General features: G+C 41.0%; 2 protein-coding genes across 3 annotated transcripts in view; one reads left to right on the top strand and one right to left on the bottom strand.

Moving 5' to 3' along the window:
• Nucleotides 1-2,678, bottom strand: part of C1H19orf44 (chromosome 1 C19orf44 homolog) — a 31,243-nt gene extending 28,565 nt beyond the window's left edge. For both annotated transcript variants that reach the window (XM_036753295.1, XM_036753301.1), the window contains exon 1: nt 2,557-2,678. The gene's annotated coding sequence lies outside the window, so the exon portion shown is untranslated. The remainder of the gene's footprint in view (nt 1-2,556) is intronic.
• Nucleotides 2,679-2,711: 33 nt separating this feature from the next.
• The window catches only part of CALR3 (calreticulin 3), a 34,809-nt gene continuing 14,655 nt past the window's right edge, over nt 2,712-22,865 (top strand). The window contains exons 1-4 of the mRNA XM_036741759.1: nt 2,712-3,047; nt 5,210-5,311; nt 13,710-13,913; nt 15,731-15,825. Coding sequence (XP_036597654.1) covers nt 2,951-3,047; nt 5,210-5,311; nt 13,710-13,913; nt 15,731-15,825 — 498 coding nt within the window. The 5' untranslated portion in view covers nt 2,712-2,950. The remainder of the gene's footprint in view (nt 3,048-5,209; nt 5,312-13,709; nt 13,914-15,730; nt 15,826-22,865) is intronic.

The raw sequence follows: 22,865 nt of genomic DNA on the forward strand, positions 1-22,865 counted from the left end.
AAAGTCAAGGGGGACAGCTAACTGCACAGGAAGGCAGTCAGAATCCAAAAAGATCCTGACAGGCAAGAGCACTGGGATGAATTTAAGAAGAAATTCAATAGAGATAAGCATAGTTTCTTAGGAGTAAAAAATCAACTTCGCAAGTAACTATATGATTCAGAACAATGATGGAGTGGCCAAAAAAGCTAATTTATCTGGGGCTGCAATTAAGACAGGCAGATTTCAAGAATAAGGAGATGGTGCTCCTTTTGTTTTCTCTCAGTCAATAAACATTTATTAAGCACCTACTAAGTAGGCACAGGCACTGTGTTGAGTGTTGGGGATACAAAGAAGGCATAAGACAGTCTCTGCCCTCAAGGAGCTTACAGTCTAATGGGGGAGAAAACATGCAAACAACTATGTACAAACAAGCTACAGATAGGATAAATTGGAGATAATCAACCGAGAGAAGGCATTACAATTGAGGGAGACTATGAAAGGCTTCTTGTGGAAGGCAGAATTCCAACTAGGATTTGAAGGAAGCTAAGGGACTAATTTGGGAAAAGAGATTCCAGGTGTGGGGGATACCCAGTGAAAATGCCCAGAGTTGGGAGATGGAGTGTCTTCTGTGATGAACAACAAGGAGGCTATTCCAGATCCTTGGATCATAGTGGGGGTTAGGAGAGGGGTAGTGTAGATCTTAAGGTGTCTCTGCCCTCAGATCTCATCTGGAGTATTATGTTTAATTCTGAGTGCCACAATTTAAGAAGGACATTAAACTGGAGAGTGTCAGGAGGAGAGTGCTGGATGGTGAAGGGCTGTCAATCCGTATCATATATGAGGAAAAGTTGAAGAACCTGGGGATGTTTGACCTGGAGGAGACTTGGGGGCCCTGACAGTTGTCTTCAAGCGTCTGAAGGATGACAGTCATGTGGAAGAGGGATCAGACTTGTTGGTTCCATCAAAGGAATTAAAAAAAAAAGGCACAGGGTCAAAGTTTCAGAGAAGTCAGTTTAGGGATTACTATCAAGAAATACTTCTTAAGCAATGAGAGTTGTCCTTCCTCCATATTGGAGATCTTCAAAAAAAAATGCTGGATGACCATTTGTTGGCTGGTATAACGGGGTGAGGACTGTTCTGTGGTACTGGCTGGATTAGATGGCTTCTGAGGGCCCTTCCAACTCTGAATTTCTGTGATTCATACCTGTACAGAAATGCCCCTTCAAACAGCCCCAACAAACATTTCAACCCAGCCTTCGACCTACAGTGAAAGAACATAAAACACCTTTAAGGTGGATAATGCAAATGTCCTTATCCTTATTTTACTTATGGAAATACTGAGGTCCAGATAGATGAAAGCAGCCTTGGTCCCAGGTCAACTAGCCACAAATATTGTGGGGTAGAATGCAAACAAAGGTCCCTTGACTCACAATCCAACACTTGATTACATTGTATCTCAATTCCACTACTTCCTAAGAAGTGTATTTCACTATATTTATTGTTAAGAAGTTCCGTCTTAGATTAAGCCTAAACCTGTGTCTCTCAAACTTTCATCCATTTCTTACTAATTCTGTCCTTTAAGGCCAAGGCTTTAAATTTCTCTTATACATGATAACCCTTCAAATACTCAAAAAGAGCTATCAATCAGGTTCCCAGTGAGTCTTCTCTTCTGCAGGCTAAACATAATAGGTATATCATAAAATATTTATTAAACAGGTAGTATGTGCTACTGTGCTAAGAGCTAGGGATGCAATGAAAGACAAAAGATAATTCAATACTTTAAGGTTTGCAAAGCCCTTCATAATACATTATCTCACCTGATGCTCACAACCACCCTATGAAGTAGTTGGCATTATCATCCCCATTTTACAGATAAGGAAACTGAGGCCAAACTTGAGGCCCAAGATCACACAAGTTAAGTGTCTGGGGGCCAAATTTGAATTCGGATCTTCCTAATTCCAAGTCTTGTGCTCTACCCACCCCGGCACCAGTGCCTTTTACCAAACATGCCATGGCACCTTAAGAGACCCTTTCGCCACCCTGGCTGCCCGGCTCCCGGTGCTCGTCAGCTTGTATACGGCCTTCTTAGACCCCGGCACCCAGAAATTTACTATGACACAACCACGGTCACTATCAGTTCCTGGTCATTCATTCATTCATTCAACAAGAATCTATTTCGTCCTGGACGCTACACCTCTCTTCTTAACAGGGCCTCAGATACTAGCGCTTGGGGCTGCCACGTCATGCGGTGGATGCATCTCGAGCTTGCAGTCCACTAAGACCCCTAGATCTCATCTGGCCAAATCCGTCTTCTCTCACCCCACTCTCCACCCCAAGAACCCAATGGAACGAGATCAGGGGTCAGCCTACAACCGAGCGCGCGACCTCCTCCTCTTCCTCCTTCTTGTTCTGCCCCTCCCTTCCTCGAGCTCGCGACCCCGCTTCTTCCTCCGCACCCGCAGGCCCCGGGGCTTCTGGTGCTCCTCAACCTCCCTACGTTCAAACGACAAACATTCCCCCGCCGCCATCCCCACTCTAGGCCCCTCCCACCCCTTCCTCCTCGTGCTACACACCGACCTCTTTCTTGGGTTCGCCTCTTCGAAGGCCCAGTCCGATCTGAATCCTCCGTACACCAATCCACCGGCCCAGGGCCGGAGGGCCCAGTACTCACTAACGGTCTCTCTTGGCAACAGAATTGGACTTCCGGCCTCGCGCCGCGGGGCGGGGGGGAAGGGTGGGAGGTTGAGGGGGGAGGGTGGACGGCGAGAAACTATATTTCCCAGCATGCATCACCCCGTGGGCGGTGGGAGCGCCAGGACTCAGCCGCTCAGCAAAGCATGATGGGAATCGAAGTTCTTTTCCTTTCCTGTCCCTGGAAGCGGCGGGGAGCGTCCGCGGAGCTCCCGGCAGAGCCAATCAGAGAGCGCCGCCAGGCGGAGGGCGGGAAAAGAAGAACTACCTTCGAGCGGCCATGGACCGGCCAGTGGCCGCTGGGTCCTTGTGGGCCCTGTGGCTGTTGCGGACGGCGCTGGCCACCGTATACTTCCAGGAAGAATTCCTCGATGGAGGTGAAAGGGGTTGGAGGCCTGGGCTCGGCAGGATAGAAGCCTCTCTTGGGTCTCCAGGGCCACGGCCAACGGCCGCGCCCAGGCCATGAGAGGGCCTGTCGCGGCCAGGAGGCGCCCACGACCTGCCCCCAATATATACAAGCCCAGAGACCCCGGCCAAGCCACCGCACCTCACGTCTTTGAGGCCGTCCTTGTAGCCCCAGCACGTAGGATCAGGCAGTCATCAGGAAACATTTAATAAGCACCTACTATGTGCAAGGCACTGAGCTAAGATCTGGGGATACAAAAAGAGGCAAAAGACAGCCCCAGCCCTCGAGGAGCTTACAATCTAATGGGACATAGGAGGGGCTTAATGAATGTTACTTGACTGATTAGCCAACCCAAGAAGACCTGGGTTCAAGTCCCTCCCCAGGTACTTAGAAGAAGTGTGACCCTCTGAGCCTCAGTTTCATCATCTGTAAAGTGAAGATAATACCCCTAGAAATGTTTTTATGCCCCCACCTATGATTTCATCCCTCTGGGGCCTCCTGGTATAGAAAAGCCCTCCACTAGTACATATCTGTAACTTATAGAGGGTTCCCTAGAGAACTTAGATATTTCCTGTCTTGACAACCAGTCAGTCATCTAGGGTGTGGAGTTTCCTGACTCCCAAACTGGCAATCTGCCAACTAGCTTGCCTCTCAAATATTTCTAAAGCATTTACTGACTGGTGGGCAAACTGGGGCACAAAGTAGGAAAGACTTGGCCAGGATTACATAGGTAAGGTAGAATTACAGGTTGTTAGAACTGGAAAGAGACTCTAAAAAGCATCTGGTCCAGCCTTGTTTTTTATGAGAGTGGGATAGCTAATAGAATGTATACTTGAGAGTAGGGATTACTTTTTTTTTTTTGTATTCACAGTGCCTGCACATACTTGTTGATTGATCAGATCCAAATGATATCTTGACAGGCTAGCCTAATGATCTCTTATAAGATGGGACTTAACAGGGATAAATATAAAAATTCTCCCCTTAGGTTTTAGAAGAATCAACTAGTACAAAAAGAATCAAACTAGTAATTTTGGCTAGATACCAGTGAGGGAGAGGGAGGGAAGAGAATGGAGGGAGGTGTTTTAATGTTCTCTGCCCTGGTCCGACCACCTCTGGAAAACTGGGTTCAATTCCAGCAGTCACACTTTAGGAAGGACACTGACTAGTTGGTACATGGTCAGAGGTCAGGATGCTGAAGGGACTAGAGACCATGCTGTAAAAAAATGTGGCCAAGTTTCACTTAAACAAGACTTGGGAGGGTTGTGGTAGTTGTCTTTCAAGTATTTGAAGAGCTGTCCTGTGGAAGAAGGATTATAGGATCATAGATTTAAAGCTGATGATCTTAGAAGTCATTTAGTTCAACCCCCTCATTTTTTTTTCCACAGCTGCAAGGAAACAGACCCAGAGAGGCGATGTAATTTGGAATTACACAGGTTCTAAGTGGTGTTTCTTCCATTGCACCAGTTAGCCTTGTATCTTTAGAAGAATGGGTAGAAGTTGCAGAAATGCAGATTTCAACTAGATATAAGGAAAAACCTCATGCCAGTTAGAGCCAGAATGGGCTGCCTCAGGAGATAATAGGTTAACCTTCTAAAGAGATTGTTTTGTTTTGGAGGGGGGAGGTGAGGCAATCCGGATTAAGTGACTTGCCCAAGATCACACAGCTATAAGGGTCAAGCGTCTAAGGCCGGATTTGAACCCAGTTCTGGCTGACTCCAGGGTCCGTGCTCTATTCACTGAACCACCTAGCTGACCTTAAAGAGATTTTTAAGCTAAGGCTGGGTCACCACTTGTAGTTGTAAAGGGCTTCGTGTTCAGGTACAATTTAAATAAGATAACTTTAATAGTCTTCAAGACTATTCCCTGATCTTAGAAGTGGAGTGGGATCCTAGAGTCATGTCATCAAAGGGTTGCCTTCGAAAAATGAATCACTCAGGCTTTCTCCCTGAAAATTTGTGGAATAAATCAGTTTACCCTTAAAAGGTAAATTATGAGACGTAATCATTAAATCCTGAGAATTCTTGACCCTTTCCACCTTTGAAAAGACTAATGTCTTCTCATTTATAACTTTAATCCCTGACTTGTGATGTTTATCCCTGACTTGCCTTACTCTTTCTTTTTTTTCTTAAACAGAAAGTTGGAGGAATAGATGGATACCTTCTACTAATGACTCCAACTTTGGACACTTTAGGCTATCATCAGGAAAATTTTATGGTGATATACAGAAAGATAAAGGTTAGTAGTAAGCCTTTGATTTAAAATTCCAGCTCTTATTTCGGTGGTTTGGTGACTGGGTCCTATCAACATTGAGCTGACAAGGATGAGGTAGGAGGTCACAAGATAAGGGGAGCCCCTGCTTGTCCACAGTCTTTATATAAGCACTTCCTATAGAACAAGAAATTGTGCCAGGGATACAAAGACATAAACAAAATAACCCCTGACCCCAAGAAGTTTACGTTTGATCTCCTTCCCTCCTTTTCTTCATCTGTTGGTAGATCATGCAAATCTACACCATCCTCTCCAGCTGAGTCACTTGCCCCCTTTTCCTGTTGCCAGCTATGTTTTGCCTGGCTCCAGCCTTGAATTACACTCACAATCTGGTGGAACAGAGCTGGAGAAAATTACAAAACCATGTTGCCTGGGTTTACAACAAATTTATCTTACATAATCTCAACAGGACCCTCACTGCAGCAAAGCAATCTTTTATGTCTCCCTAATCCATTTACTAGGTAGCTAGGTGGCCCAGTGGATACAGTGCCAGACCTGGAATCAAGAAGACTCATCTTCCTGAGTTCAAATCTGACCTCAGACACTTAACTGTGTGACCCTGGGCAAGTCACTTCACCCAGTTTGCCTCAATTTCTTTATCTGTAAAATGAGCTGGAGGAGCAGCTAGGTGGATAGAGCACTGGCCCTGGAGTCAGGAGGACCTGAGTTCAAATCCAGTCTCAGATACTAGCTGTGTGACCCTGGGGAAGTCACTTAACTATCTGCCTCAAAAAGAAAGAAAGATCATTAGTAACTTAGTAGAGCTGCTTCTGTTGAATGGTGAGATTAGAAGCCAAACTGCAAAGAGTTAATAAGAAAGTAAAACGAAAGGAAGTGGGGGCACCTATTGTAGACAGCCTCCTCAAGGCGTCTAGCCACAAGAGGGAGGAGAGATATAGGATAAAAATTAGCAGGCATGGATGAATCAAGTGAGGAATTTTTTGAGGCTGGAGGAGGTGTGGGCAGATTTGTGGGCAGTAGAGAAGCAACAAGTAGACAGGGAGCAATTGAAGATGAGTGAGAGAGCAGAGATGATAGAAGAGGCAATCTCTTCATGTGAAATGGATGAAGGAGGAAGCAGTAGCAGAAGGCATCTAAGTGACCTACAGTCTCACATCACCAACTATTTATTGGATATCTCAAACTGTACATGCCATAGACATTTCAAACTTGGTATTTCCAAAATTGAATTCATATCTTTCCCCTTCCTAACTTCCCTACTACTAACAAGGTCTTCTCTCACTGATGAGCTGTGTTCTCAAGGCTACACATCACCCTCAAGTGTCTAGGGCTACTCCTAGAATTCTTTTTTGTTGTTTGTTTAGTACTTTATTTTCTCCCAATCACATGTAAAGACAATTGTTAACATTTGTTTTTAAAACTCTGAATTTCAAATTCTCTCCCTTCCTCCCTCCCCACTCCCCCACATTGAGAAGGCAAGAAATTTGATATAGATTATACATATAAAACATTTTCATATTAGTCATGTTGTGAAAGGAAATGTAGACAAAAAAAAAACCTCGAGAAAAAAACACAGTAAAAAAAAGTATGCTTCAGTCTGTATTCAGACACCATCAGTTCTTTCTCTGGCGATGGATAGCATTTTTCACCCTAAGTCCTTCAAGAGTTGCCTTGGGTCATTGTATTGCTAAGAACAGCCAAGTCATTCATAGCTGGTCATCTTACAACATTGCTGTTTTTGTACACAGAACATGTCACTGTGTATCAGCTTCTGTAAAGCTTTCCAGGTTTTTCTGATACAATTAGAACCCCACCTTTGGAGCAGTAAGCAATGATTCTCTAATGCCATAGACTTGAGTCTCCTTCCTGGTGTCTTATTTTTTATTATTTAATATTTTTAGTTTTCAACATTGATTTCCACAAGATTTTGACTTACAAATTTTCTCCCCATTTCTACCCTCCCCCCCCCAGATGGCATATATTCTGATTGCCCTTTTCCTCAGTCTGCCCTCCCTTCTGTCACCCCACTCCCCCCACCCCCACCACCCTACCACCTTTCTCCTTACTTTCTTGTAGGGCAAGATAGATTTCTATACCCCATTGCCTGTATATCTTATTTCCCAGTTGCATGTAAAAACAACTTTTTTTTGAACATTTGTTTTTAGAACTTTGAGTTCCAAATTATCTCCCTTCTTCCCTCCCCACCCACCCTCCTTGAGAAGGCAAGCAATTCAACATAGGCCACACATGTATCGTTATGCAAAACACTTCCATAATAGTCATGTTGTGAAAGACTATGTTTCCCTCCATCCTATCCTGTCTCCCTTTATTCAGTTTTCTCCCTTAACCCTGTCCCTTTTCAAAAGTGTTTGCTTTTGACTACCTCCTCCCCCAATCTGCCCTCCCTTCTATCATGCCCCGCCCCTCTCTCCTCCCCTTCCCCCCTACTTTCCTGTAGGGTAAGATACCCAATTGAATGTGTTATTCCCTCCTTAAGTCAAATCCGAGGAGAGCAAGATTAATTTACTCCCTTTCACCTGCCCCACCTTCCCTTCCATTATAATTGCTTTTTCTTGCCACTTTTATGTGAGATAATTTACCCCATCCCATCTCCCCCTACCTTTCTGGTGTCTTGTCTCCATTGTTAACTGCCAGTGGTTAGGAGCCCAGTTTCGTTTAACGGATTAACATCAACGAACTTTAACAAAGGGATAAGATATAGCAAGGCTGAAAACAGAAGTTACAAAGTGTTCCACCACCCCACCACCCCTGCCCCGGCCCCAAACACCTGAAGAGACCACCTCAGTCTGTAAAGAAAATGGGCTAAAACTTAAAACCAGTTTCTATAAAGCATTTATCCTTCCAAATTCACTTCCAAATTTAGCACAGCCAATGGATAAATGAGTTCAACTTTGCTGACTCTGGACTGGGTCAAGCTGGTCAATCCTCAGGACCTCAGCTACCATTTCATTTGTGCTCAGAATCTTGGATTGGACTTCAGTTCCTGGATTTCTGTCTCTCTCTGTTTTAACTTTTCTCAGCTCATAGAGTCACTGTCATCTCCAATACTTCATCTAAAAGCAGGAAAGAATAGACAAAAGAGAGGCAGACAACAGAAGGGCTGTATGCTCTTGACTTCATTCCAACTCTGAGTGTGAGAGGGCCCAAGACCCCCCTTCCATCCAGAGACCTATGGGAGCTTGTCCCCCTCACTCAAATGCCAGGGAGGCATAAAAGAGGAAGAGTGAAGAATTCCATTTTGGGCCTGTTGAGTTTACTCAGCAGTAATGTTGATACTCAACAGTATCAAAAGCTGCCAAGACACCAAAAAGGATGAGCATTAAGGAAGGGCAACTAAGGTAGCTGTACCCTTGGCTTCCATCACATTCTTCTTTCCTAGCTCTTGTCCTATCATTCTGTTCCTTCTCAGTCTTCTTCACTGGTTGGTTTATTGTCTACCTACAACACCCTAAATCTGGCTGTCTTCTAAGGCTCTCTTAGACCTCCTTTTTTTCTCTCTACTTTCATCCTTAGTGAGCTCATCAGCATCCACAGATTCAGTGATACACTTGTATACAAATTACTCCCAAATACATATAGATATAGATATATCCAACCTTAATCTCTCACCAAAACACTGATCTTGCATCTCCAACTACCTGCCTGCTATGTATCCCTGTCTCTCACTAGCACCTCAAATTCAAAATATCAAAAAATGAACTCAATAAATAAGTTCAAAATCAATAAAAACCCAAATAAATCTGCACCTCTGGCTATGGGAAAACTAGTACGTTAACGCGCCTTTGGTGAAACCGTGAAGTGGTCCAATCATTCTGGAAAGCAGTTTGGAACTATGCCCCAAAAGTTATTAAATGATCCATACCCTTTGACTCATCAGTATCACTACTAGGTCCATGCCTCAAAGAGATCAAAGAAAGAAAAAAAGGACCTAAAGATACAAAAATATCTATAGCGGCTCTTTTGGTGGTGGCAAAGAATTAGAAATTAAGGGGGTTCCCATCCACTGGGGAATGTCTGAGCATGTTATGATATATGAATGTGAAGGAATACTATTGTGCTTTGAGAAACGATGAAAGGGACAATTTTAGAGAAACCTGGGAAGATTTTTATAAACTAATCGAGTAAGCAAAAATAGGAGAACAATTTTTAAAATAACAACAGTTATAAAGACAATTTTTAAAGACTTAGGAACTCTTCAAGACAACACCAATAATGCAATGCCTGTGGAGAAGGGGCCAGTCATCCCCAACTGCCGACCCACTGCCACTTAGAACAAGAGTGTCAGCCTATTGCCTTCTCAATGGGACGGGGGTAGTGGGGAAAGGAAGGGAGATAATTGGGATAATTAAAAACCGATGTTAAAAATGGTTTTTACATGTAACTGGGGATAAATAAAATACTAAATAAAAGAGTGTCTGTCTAGCTTAACCCTAACCCTGAGGAAGAGACAGGAGAGAGCATGTGCTAGGCAAATCAAATCACCTTTGACCTTGACCACCATCATCCCCATTTCCCGATGGGAGACAACCCAGGACCCTGAACCCTAGAGCCTTGGGAATAGCAAGGTTTCCAGTCCAGTGCCTTCATCCAGGGAAGCAAACTCTAAGGACATGCTGTTGGTCAGCTGCTCCTGTAAATGCTACAGCCACAGCTACTAAAGACCCAGAAAAGAAAGGTCTTGTCACCAAAAGTCCTTAGCACTATCAGATGGTTCAGCATCAGAAACTGATAGGATCTTTAGCTTAAATAACACTAAAGAATAGGTATTGCCATATGCTTTGTGGCTGCACTTTAAGAACCATGGGGGGGGCGGAGCCAAGATGGCAGCTGGAAAGCAGGGACTAGCATGAGCTCCCCACCAAGTCCCTCCAAAAACCTATAAAAAATGACTCTGAACCAATTCTAGAACTGCAGAACCCACAAAATAGCAGAGAGAAGCAGGGCTCCAGCCCAGGACAGCCTGGATGGTCTCTGGGTAAGGTCTATCCCACACGGAGCTGGGAGTGGAGTGGAGCAGAGCAGAGCAGAACTCAGCGTGGGTGGCATGGACCAACCAGACCAGGAGCTAGGCGGAGCGTGCCCTAGTGCCCTGAATAAGTGAGCTGCAGCAGTTACCAGACTTCTCAACCCACAAACACCAAAGACAACAGAGAAGGTTAGTGGGAAAAGCTGCTGGGGACAGGGTGATAGAGTTCACGGTTTGGCCACCGCCCAGGGGGCAACGGAGGTGGTACAGCTACAGAACTACAGCTGCAGTTGCTTCTGGCCCCAGGCCCACCTGGTGGGAGGAATTAAGTGGCAGATCAGAACAGGAGTGAAGAGCCTGCTGAAGATCTAAGTCCAGTCCAGGTTGGGAGTTCTTGGGGAAGGAGGAGTGCTGGTGTGGCAGAGCTGGCGCATTCCCCCCAAGCTTGGAACATAGTACTCTTTACAAGCAGTCATAGCCCGCTGAAAAACTCAAGAGTCCAGTAAGTTGGCTGGGAACATGGCCAGGCAGCAAAAACGCACCCGGATTCAGTCTCAGACTTTGGAATCTTTCTTTGGTGACAAAGAAGACCCAAACATACAGCCAGAAGAAGTCAACAAAGTCAAAGAGCCTACAACAAAAGACTCCAAGAAAAACAAACTGGTCTCAGGCCATGGAAGAGCTCAAAAAGGATTTGGAAAAGCAAGTTAGAGAAGTAGAGGAAAAATTGGGAAGAGAAATGAGAAGGATGTGAGAAAACCATGAAAAACAAGTCAATGACTTGCTAAAGGAGACCCAAAAAAATACTGAAAAATATACTGAAGAAAACAACGCCTTAAAAAATAGCCTAACTCAAATGGCAAAAGAGCTCCAAAAAGCCAATGAGGAGAAGAATGCCTTGAAAGGCAGAATTACCCAAACGGAAAAGGAGGTCCAAAAGACCACTGAAGAAAATACTACCTTACAAATTACATTGGAACAAGTGGAAGCTTGTGACTTTATGAGAAATCAAGATATTATAAAACATGAAAAAGTGGAAGACAATGTGAAATATCTCATTGGAAAAACCACTGACCTGGAAAATGGATCCAGGAGAGAGAATTTAAAAATTATTGGACTACCTGAAAGCCATGATCAAAAAAAAGAGCCTAGATATCATCTTTCAAGAAATTATCAAGGAGAACTGCCCTGATATTCTAGAGCCAGAGGGTAAAATAGAAATTGAAAGAATCCACAGATCACCTCCTCAAATAGATCCCAAAAAGAAATCTCCTAGGAATATTGTCGCCAAATTCCAGAGCTCCCAGATCAAGGAGAAAATATTTCAAGCAGCCAGAAAGAAACAATTTGAGTGTTGTGGAAACACAATCAGAATAATCCAAGATCTAGCAGCTTCTACATTAAGAGATCGAAGGGCTTGGAATACAATATTCTGGAGGTCAATGGAGCTAGGATTAAAACCAAGAATCACCTACCCAGCAAAACTGAGTATCATGCTCCAAGGGAAAATATGGATTTTCAATAAAATAGAGGACTTTCAAACTTTCTCAGTGAAAAGACCAGAGCTGAATAGAAAATCTGACTTTCAAACACAAGAATCGAGAGAAGCATGAAAAGGTAATGAAGAAAAAGAAATTGTGAGGGACTTACTAAAGTTAAACTGTTTTGTTTACATTCCTACATGGAAAGATGATGTGTATGATTCATGAGACCTCAGTATTAGGGTAGCTGAAGGGAATATGCATATATGTGCATGTATATGTATATATAATGTGTGTATATGTATATATATGTTTATGTATATATATGTATATGTGAGTGTGTATGTATGTTATATATGTGTGTGTGTGTGTGTGTGTATATATATCTGGAGAGAGTGAGAGAGAGAGCAGGCATAGGGTGAGTTGAAGATGAAGGGAAGATATCTAAAAGAAATAAAATCAAATTAAGGGATGAGAGAGGGAGATAGGGAGAGATAGAATGGGGTGGATTATCTCGCGTAAAGGTGGCAAGAGGAAGCAGTTCTGTGGGAGGAGGGGAGAGGGCAGGTGAGGGGGGAATGAGTGAATCTTGCTCTCATCGAATTTGGCCTGAAGAGAGAATACCATACATACTCAATTGGGAATCTTACCCCACAGGAAAGAAGAGGGAAGAAGATAAAAAAAAGGGGGGGGGGTTGATGGAGGGGAGGGCAGGTGGAGGTGGAGGTAGTCAAAAACAAACACTTTGGAAAGGGGACAGGGTCAAGGGAGAAAATTCAATAAAGGGGGATGGGTTGGGAAGGAGCAAAATATGGTTAGTCTTACATAACATGAGTATTGTGGAAGGGTTATACATAATGATACACATGTGGCCTATGTTGAATTGCTTGACTTCTTAGGGAGGGTGGGTGCGAAGGGAAGAGGGGAGAGAATTTGGAACTCAAAGTTTTAAAAACAGTTGTTCAAAAAAAAAAGTTTTTGCGTGCAACTAGAAAATAAGATACACAGGCAATGGGGCGTAGAAATTTATCTTGCCCTACAAGAAAGGAAGGGGAAAGGGGATAGGAGGGGAGTGGGATGATAGAAGGGAAGGCTGACTGGGGAACGGGCAACCAGAATATACACCATCTTGGAGTGGGGGGGAGGGTAGAAATGGGGAGAAAATTTGTAATTCAAACTCTTGTGAAAATCAATGCTGAAAACTAAATATATCTAAAAAAATAAAAAAAGGACCATGGGACCTTTCTGACTTGCAGGTGAAACTTTCCACATGTCATCTCCTGAATTAGAATTTGGAGAGCAGGGAATGGCTTTTCCATTTGTATCTTTAGTACTTAGCACAGCACTTTTTATATAATAAGCACATAATAAATTCTTCATTCATGATTCCAGAGTATTCATGATGAAACATGCTATCTACCTCCTGACAGATGGTAGGCTCAGATTGCAGAGTGAGACAGGTTTTGGTTTTGAGTTTTGTTTTTGTTTTTTAGGGGAGGTTTTTTTTTGGACCTTGCTAAAATAGGAATTTGTTTTGCTTCATTTTACATGTTTATAACAAGGATTTTGTTTTCTTTTTTTTTCTCAATGAGATGAGGCTCATCTTCCAAACCTCTGTTTCCTCCATTTACTCAGAATAAAAGTTCTGTTTATTTAAATGCTTTTTATAGCATTAACAGACATTAGATAAAATTTACTGTATAAACATCTATGAATATAAAATCCATTCCTTGTGAGAAGTGAGCCTGCCTATTAATGGTGTGTATGAATATAAGGCATCTAATATATTATAGTCATTTAATATATTTTAAATATGCTTTATTGCAAAATCTGGGAAAGCCACTTTATTTTTTGTATTTTATTGACATGTATCACTGATAGTATATTACTGTTGCAGTTGAAATATATAAACTTACACTGATATTTTTGCTTAAAGGTCTGCAAACCACTGAAAATGCAAAATTTTATGCTATCTCCTCACGATTTAAACCATTTAGCAATAAAGGACAGACTCTGGTTATTCAGTATACAGTAAAACACGAACAGAAGATGGACTGTGGTGGGGGTTATATTAAGATCTTTCCTTCAGACTTGGATCAGAAGAACTTAAATGGGAAGTCACGGTATTACATTATGTTTGGTGAGTTTAGTAATGTGGTTATATTGAAGATATATTGAAGATATTGAAAAAGTTGTCTAGATATATTGAAAGATATTGAAAGATATATTGATATAGTTGATATATTAACAATATATTGAAATAGTTGTCTAGTGACAATGTAAAAGCAATGATTATTAGTCATGAGTTCAGTTTTTCAAGAACTATCCTAAAAACAGTGTTGGAGTCATCTTTCAGAAATCTTAGCCACAGTTTATCATAATGTCTCCTTCTGGAGTAGTGATGGTACCCTTCTCTAGATTAAATTCTTTTTTAAATTGGCATATAGTATTATCATGATTACAATAATGATTCTTAATTATTAATAACATATTTCTATGGTGCCATCAAAACAACCATGTGAGTAGGTATCTCTAGTGTTGTCGTGTCCATTTTACAGATGAAGAAACAGATTCCGAGAAGCTAAATGACCCACCTGTGGAACCCAGGTTTCCTGATTAAAAGCTCAGGACTCTCAGCTTAACATGTTCCCCCCTTATTTTGAAATGTTTGTAAATTCAAGATCGTGGCAGAGGGAATGGTGTCATGAATATTTGTGTTTACATTAGTTTTCCCTACTGCAGTTTTTGGGTGTTGAATTTGTTCTTTAAAATAAGGGAGAATTTACATTGAAATAAGACAGGCAGTATGGTGTAATGGAAAGAACAATTGAGTCAGAAGATGTAAATTCAAATCCTAGTTCTATCACCTTCTAGCTGTGTCACGTTAACCTCTCTGAGATTTCATTTCATCATCTGTTAATTGGAAGTAACCTGTCCTTCCTGCCTCAGAAAGGTGTTGTGTGGACCAAATGAGATAAGATGTAAAAGTTTCTTATAAATTATAAAGAACTATGTACATATAAGCTATTAAGTAGAATTATCTACAATGAATGAAAATATGTACTATATATTATTTCTCAGGGCCCATAGATGATGTCTCAAGTTCTCCTAACTGTATCATTATAATAGAAAATATTTAAATGTTTTTTATAAATGTGCAACTGAAACTATCAAACATCTTAGTAGAATTTGTTAGAAATTTAGTACAATAGTAAAAACCTTTTTGGCATGAATAAAACTTGTTCTTTTAAGTGCCAATTTTGAAACTTTTAATCTTCCATATGAAATCCTTCCAATATGTATTATGTACTTCTCTACCTTCTCAGAGTCTACTGAATAGAACACTTTTTTTCTGATGACTTAGGATCATTATTGTGGTTATTATTTATGACCCTAGTATAGTAGTGCCCTCACTGAACTATTGAAATGTGGAGGACTATTTATTTGCCCCTATACCAAATGGCCCCACACTATTATACTTTTTGCGTTCTTGTCTCTGATTTTATAATCTTCTGAGATTCCCTCCACTCTTAGGGTGTCAGTTGTCACTTCTAATTGCTAATGGTGTGCCTGCCTCCAGCAGCCCATTTCCCCTTACACCTACCCTTCTAATTTGCCACACATAATCTGTTGGTATCCGGGAAACTAGGTCATTCCCTCCCTTTTCTCCCCAAGGCAAATATGGACAGTTATATGTAATATAATATTTAAATGGATTTTGAATGAATGTTTGAAAAAGTAAAGTCTGTATGGAAGGACTTTGGCAGCTTACTTTTTGTTCCTTGGTTGGTATTCATTTAAGTGGGATATTACTATACATTTATAGCTTATAACTTGAATGATTATTGCTTAATTTGTAAAATTCTCTTTGTTTCATATATTTTAGGAGAAATATTTGATGTGTTTAATAATGATAAAATATCTAAGGAAGTTAAGAGTAGATGATTTTTTTTCTAGGACCTGATATTTGTGGATTTGATATCAAGAAAGTTCATGTTATTTTATTTTACAAGAATCAGTATTATTCAAACAGGAAATCAATCAGGTGTAAGGTAAATGCTCTCATGCAAAAGTTAGTAATATTGAAAAATGTTTCTTTATTAGCATTTGTTTTATACCATTTCTAAAAGACAGTGTAACTTTTAAAACATGGTACTGTGCAAGTGATGTGTCCCAGCATTAGAACTGGAAAGGAACTTAGAGATCATCTAGCTCATCCCTCATATTTTATAGATAAGGAAACAGAGGCCTAGTAAGGGGAAATTACTCAAAACCATACAAGGTATGGGGGGAGGGGAGGCAGGGGAAGAAAGTTTAAAACTCAAAAGCTTGCGAAACTGAATGTTGTAAACTAAAAATAAATTAATTAATTAAAAAAAATACAAGGTAGTAAGTGGCAAAACCAACATTAGAACCCAAGCCCCATGGAGAAAAGTAGCATCTTGTAATGAGAGGAGTATTTGCCTTGGAGTTAGGAGAAACTTGAGTTCAAATCCTGCTTCTGATACTTACCAGCTGTGGGGGGAAAAAAGAAAAACTAAAAACTCAAGCCCTTTGATTTTTTTTTCAATATACTATGTTGCTTCCTGTGTGTGGAAGAGGATGGAGATTTATTCACTGGCATTTTCAGCTTATCATTAGCATTTGGCATAATAATAAGCATATGTTAAGTACTGAATGAATTCTTTGAATTAACTGAAGGTTAGTGTTTTTCCTCTTTTTTTCTTCTTACTAGACAGGTATTTATTTCTCCCTTAGGGGAAGCTGCAGGACTACACTATACTTTATACGATAAGAAATACACTAGTATAATAATTATACAACAATCTAAAAGAATCTCATGTTCCCTGGTAACTGAAGTTTAACCTTTTTAGTGCCAAATTCCTTTTTTATTTTAGTCCAAAAAATCTTTCTGAAGCACACCTCTTTGTTTCCTTAAATGGACTATAATGAATATATTTCTTGATGGCTAAAGGTCATTGTTGTTGTTCAGTTGTGTCCAACTCTTTGTGACCCCATTTAGGGTTTTCTTGGCAGAGATACTAGAGTGGTTTGCCATTTCCTTTGCTAGTTCATTTTACATATGAGGAAACTGAGGCAAACAGAGTGAAGTGACTTGCTCAGGGTCGCACAGCTAATAAGTGTCTGAGGCCAGATTTGAACTCAAAAAGATAAGTCTTTCTTATTTCAAGCCCAATGCTCTATCCACTGCACTACCTGGCTGCAGGGTATTACAAACATCAATTATTATACTTTAGATAAAATGGTATGGGACCTAAGCCTTAGTGGGTACCCAAAAGATAGCCCAGAACTTGCTTTCTTAAAGTCCCTGATGTCTGTTTGCTTTTTGGTTGTTTGTACCTTTTAAAAGTCTAAATGATCCCCTCTAGTTTTTCTCCTACCTCTCTGATTACTGTACTGTCTCTTCTAATGGATCATCAGCCATATCTCACCCTCTAACTGGGGGTGTCTGACAAAGTTCTGCTCTGGGTCTTCTTCCTAACAAATGTTTGTCCTTGAATACCTTTCTTTTAATATCTCCCGTGTTAAGGATTTCTTGTGTCAAAGATACCTCACAAGGCAATCCATATTTTTTCTTAGAGAGTTTTTAATTACAGGGAAGTTCTTAGAATTGTACCAGAATTTGCCTCCCTGTCATCAGGTGGTCCTGGTTCTGCCTTTAGGAGCTGTACGTAACAAGTCTAATCTTTCTTCCATATTACAGCCCTTCAGTAATGTAAGGGTTATAATAGCGTGTTCCCCAATAAATTTTCTCCAGGCTAAATGTCTTTAATTTCTTCAAGCACTCCCTCATAAGATACAAGTTTAGTCTTCTCACCATTTTTGTCACCATCATCTGAACATGTTGCGGGCATGCCCCCTTGAAAATGGTTCCCCAGTCAGAATGCTTCAGACTTAGTCTGACCAGCACATAATTGTACTTTCATTTCCCTTTTCTGGACAGGATACTTCTGTCAATATCACCAAAGATCTAATTAGTATCCAGGACAAGTTTGGCACCACTCTTTATGCATGTTGAGCTTTCAAACAGAACCTAGACCTTTTTCACATGTAGTTAATTTTTTACAAATAAATTACAGTACTGCCCTGTCTTTATCTCTACTAAATTTCATCTTGTTGCCACATTTGGCCTAGCATTCAAACAGTTGAGATGTTTTTGTTTCCTAATTCTATAGTGAGACCTTTTGTGTGCCATCTACATCTTTATCCAAGTAATTGATTGAAAAAATAAAGTCAAATGGTAGAGCGCTATGGTAGTGTAATAGAAAGATCTTTCAGGCTTGCACTGACCTATTAATCAACATTTTTTGAATTTGGTTGTTTAACTAATTATGAATCAATTTAACTGTCAGTAGACATAATACTGATCATTTCCTGGGTCAAATTGCTGACCCTAGTGCTGTAAGATCAGCCTAATGGGTCCGTAGGCACTCAGACACAGCAAGAGTGCAGCTGAGTATCATAGCATAGCTGTTGCTGCTGAGAACTGATTAGGTAGAGGAGAAGCTTCACCTGTCTTGGACAGTGGAAAAGACAGGTACCTGCCTGCACACCAGAAAAAAAAATATGATGAAGATAACTGCTTTCTTACTAATACCTCCTTGGCACATTGAGGCTTTTTAAAAAAAATACCTCTGGGATTGTGGACTGAGAATATTTTACAAGATCTGGCCCACTGAGGAACCTGACTTTATAGTATCTGGTGATTTGTCCCAAATTATGAATATACTAGTTCTGACTCTCTCCTAGTTCAGAGTCCCCTTGTAGGATTCTGATGGTCTAAATGTGCTATTGGTGTTTAGTTTTAGGTTAGTTTTCAGGCTAAGGAGTTTATGATTTTTCTGGGTTTTGTTTTGTTTTTTATTTTTTATGTTGTTTTTAGCAGGACAGTGAAGACTTTTGACAGATTATGAAGGCTGGATTGGAGAGAAGAAAAACTAAAGATAGAGATGCCAAAAAGAAAGTTATTACAATAGTGTAGTATAGTGATGATGAGGACTAAACTAGGCTTGGTACCAGTGTGAGTATAGAGATGGCAGCTGATGTGAGAGACATTCAAGGAGACTAGATATAGCCTGGAAGCTGACTTGAATCTGCCTTGAGGGAGAGCTAAGTCAGACAGTCAGTCAACAAGCTTATTAATTAAGTGCTTATTATGTACTGGGCATTGTGCTAAGATTTGGGGACACAAAGGCAAAAACACAGCCCCATCCTGAGGGAACTAGCTTTCTAAAGGGGGAGGCAAAATGCAAACAATTCTATATAGACAAGTTAGAAACATCGTAAAAGGGAAGTAATCTGAAAAGGCAGGCACTAGTCATGGGAGGGAAGAGGAAAGACCTCTTGAAGAAGATATATTTGAGTTGAGTTTAAAGGAAACCAGTAAGTGGAGAGGAGGAGAGAGAATTCCACGCATGGGGGACAGCCCATCAAAGCAGGCCAGAATTGTGAGATGGAGTATCTTATGCAGAGGACATGAAGGAAACCAGTGTGACTAGACTGTAGAGTATATGGAGGATATAAGATATTAGAAGTTTGGAAAGGTAGAAAGCCTCCAACTGGCTTTAAAAGGCTTTAAAAGTCAAACAAAAGATTTTACATTTGTTCCTATAGGTCAGGGCTGTCCAACCTTAGGTTTTCTTAGGGCCGCATTAAAATAAAATAATTATTCGAGGGCTGCACCCAGAATAAAAAATACAGTACGCTAATAGAAAGTGGGGGAATGCGCGTCATCAATACGACAGGAGAAGGCACGAAGCGCAGAAAGCAAACACAAAACAACAAAGCGACAACACAACAGTATAAAGGTAAGTGCATACTGACTAGTCTGCATTGTACAGACGGAACGCATCCCGCAGATGGATTGAAAATTCCGTGCAATTATGTTCTTTCCGTAATACTGCTTAAAAACACCAAAGAAAATTAACATCAATGAGATTATTTATTAGTGATGGAATTTAAAAATCTAATACGCATTCCATGCAAATTATTATTTTATTTTTTTGCTTGTGAAAATTAAAACCCACAGGTGGGCCGCATAAAATCGCACTGCAGGCTGCATGCGGCCCACATGCCATATTTTGGACAGCCCTGCTATAGGTAATAGGGAGTGACTGGAATTTTTTTGAGTAGGGGAGTAGTGGTCAGACTTGCACTTGAAGAAGATCACTTTAGCAGCTGAGTGGAGGATGGACTGGAGTACAATTTGACTATGCAGGAAGGCCAACTAGAAGGCTATTACAGTAGTCCAGGCATAAGGTGATGATGGTCTGAACCAGGGTGGCAACTATGTTAAGTAGAAAGAAGGGGAGTTGAGTGTGAAAGACAACTCTGAAGTTATGAACCTGGCCTAAGGAGAAGAGTGGCTGTATATTCCACAAGAAGTCTGGAGGGATAGGTTATAGAAGGGTATAGCTGATAAAGTGCAGGACTTGGAGTCAGAAAGACTTGGATTTTCGCCTCCCTACTGCCTCCCTGGACAAGCATTTAACCTATCTGGGGCTGTTTCTTCAGCTGTAAAAATGAGAATAAGAATAGTATCTTCCTCACAGGGTAGTTGGAAGCATCAAATGAGATTGTAAAATGCTTTGCAAACCTTAAAGTGATATTTGATAAATGTAGGCTATTAGAATGAATTCTATTTTAGACATGGTGAGTTTGAGGTACCATTGGTACTGACAGGTGATACACAATATATGGTGGGTAGTTAGAGATCTAGGACTGGAGAGATTAAGGTTGTGTGTGTTTAGTGTGTATGTATGTTTTTATGGTAGTCATTTGCATACATGTGCATATATAGTAACCATTTGCATAGACATAATTTTTGAACCAATGAAATCAGATAAGATCATCAAGGAGTGTGAGAGAGAAAAGACAAGAAAGCCTAGAACTGAGGCTTATGGGATACCCAAAGTTGGGTAGTAGGAGGCAAACTGAAAAGTAGCGGCCAGATGGCCAGGAGAACAACAAAAAAGCAATGTCCCATATGTAAAGAGAGGAATGAACAAATAAGCAATCATTGAACACCCAGTTGTCAATATTTCCCTTCTCTCACATTGAATCTATCCTTTCCTTATTCTTGTCTGCCCTTACCATTGACAGCAGTCGCCTTTTTGACAATGTTCTTTGAGGTGTGTGCTACTCCTTTGTATTCTTGCTTGGGACATGTGTTCCTATATCCATCTTGGCTATACAAGGGGTTCCAAAAGTTTGAGTGCAACTTTAAGCTATTAAAGCTTAAAACATTTGTGACCCCGCTATTTTCCCTTTAAAAATCTGAGCTCATCAGAAAGAAGTCCCTGGAGAGGCAGTGAAGTGGTGTGGGAAGAATGATCAGCTCCTCTGGGCTCAGCCATGAGGGCTAAGTCACTTAAATCTTCAAGCTCCATTTTTCTCATTTATCAAAAGAGGATAATATTACTTGTACCTCATTTACGGAGTTGTTATTTGGATCAAACGATTTGATAAACGGGTGTCAAGTGCTTTGCAAACCTTAAAGATCTCTATAAATATTAGCTATTATTATAGTTGTGTAGAGGGCCAGCTCTGAGAAAGTCCATTCTGGGATAAGATACAGGCCAAAGGCCTATTCTTGCCCTTGGGCTGATAACTTGGCAAGTGGGCTCTCCATCCCCCCCTCAGCATACTCGTGCTGCTCAGGATGAAGGCTCTTCAAGCCTCCTCAGTATACATGGTATACACACGCTCTCTCCAATACCCCCACGGCACACACGTGCTAAATACCACTCTTGGGCCATTAACACAATAACGTTTACGGCAAAAGGGGAACTAAGCAGGAGGAAGTCATGCATTATGCAAATGCCTCACACGTGAATTTGTCGATTCTGTTTGCCTAAAAGGGTGTATAAGCCCTGTTCCTCTGCATCACTCTCCCTGTCATTCAGCCATCTCTGGCCATTTCAGCACCACAGCCGCTGGCGGCGTAGTTGTTATCATACACTCAAACGTATCTGTGGTCTTATTGATGCAGCAATTCCATCAATGGTCTAGATCACAGCACTAACCCTCCTCGACTGTTCTCATCCATGTCCCACCACAGACTCACCACAGGGAGCCACCTAACACTGGGAGGCCTTCCTCCTGTCACTGTTCACTGGTGAGCCCAAGGTCTTACTATATAACCAGCCATCTTCTTTTTGGATCATACGTTTCTTCTATGACATACATTCTTTTGATTTTGTTGCTTAGTTCCATATTTTTTTGCGTTACAACCTGCTCCCATGTACCGTGTACCCTTCCATCATCCTCTAAGTGATAATAATTTTTAACTCTTGAGAACCTGTAGTGTTCTACTTAGAACCATATAACAACACCACTGGTCTATTGATATTTTTTTGAGTAGGCCTTTATTTCAAGCAGAAGTATGGAGGCTTTAAAGGAATTTTACCTTTTCCCAAAGTTAATCCATCCTACTTGCCTTTATTTAATTCTAAGCTCAAATCACCACTCATTTGTACCATCCATCCAACATAAAGAAATATATGTATGTATCTATATCTCTCTGTTTGCCAAGGTCTATAAGTTTTTCACACAACTGTGAATAATAGATATTTTTCATCCGTTTGGTTTTTCCCCCTTGGATGGTTAAGCCAAATTCTGTTTAATGGTTGTAAATCTCCAGGAGGCTCTGTAATGTTCAGAGGCTCGATATCCGTGTGTTATCATTTGCAAACAGGAGCACATGAGAGACCTTACCATCCACAAAGAATCCCTTTTCAAAATGTACTCTGCACTGGATATATCCTTGCCAGTGGTAAACATCTTTGGTAAATAGAAACCTTTTAATTTTATTCTTTACTTGATATTAACTATCAAGGTCACCAAGGGAGAGTGAAGAGAGAAGAGAGGAGGGCCCAGGACAAGAGACTTGGGCCTTGTGCATACCCACAGTTAGAGGGTAAGATGTGGCTGAATATCCAGCAAAAGAGACCAAGAAGAAACAGTAGACGGGTAAAAATAGAACCAAGAGAAACAGTATCATAACAACCCAGAGAGGACAGAGTATCCAGGAGGAAAGGGTAGTCAATAATATCAAAAGTTGCATAGTGAT

This window comes from Trichosurus vulpecula, chromosome 1 (genome assembly GCF_011100635.1).
Source record: "Trichosurus vulpecula isolate mTriVul1 chromosome 1, mTriVul1.pri, whole genome shotgun sequence".
NCBI classification, from domain to species: Eukaryota; Metazoa; Chordata; class Mammalia; order Diprotodontia; family Phalangeridae; genus Trichosurus; species Trichosurus vulpecula.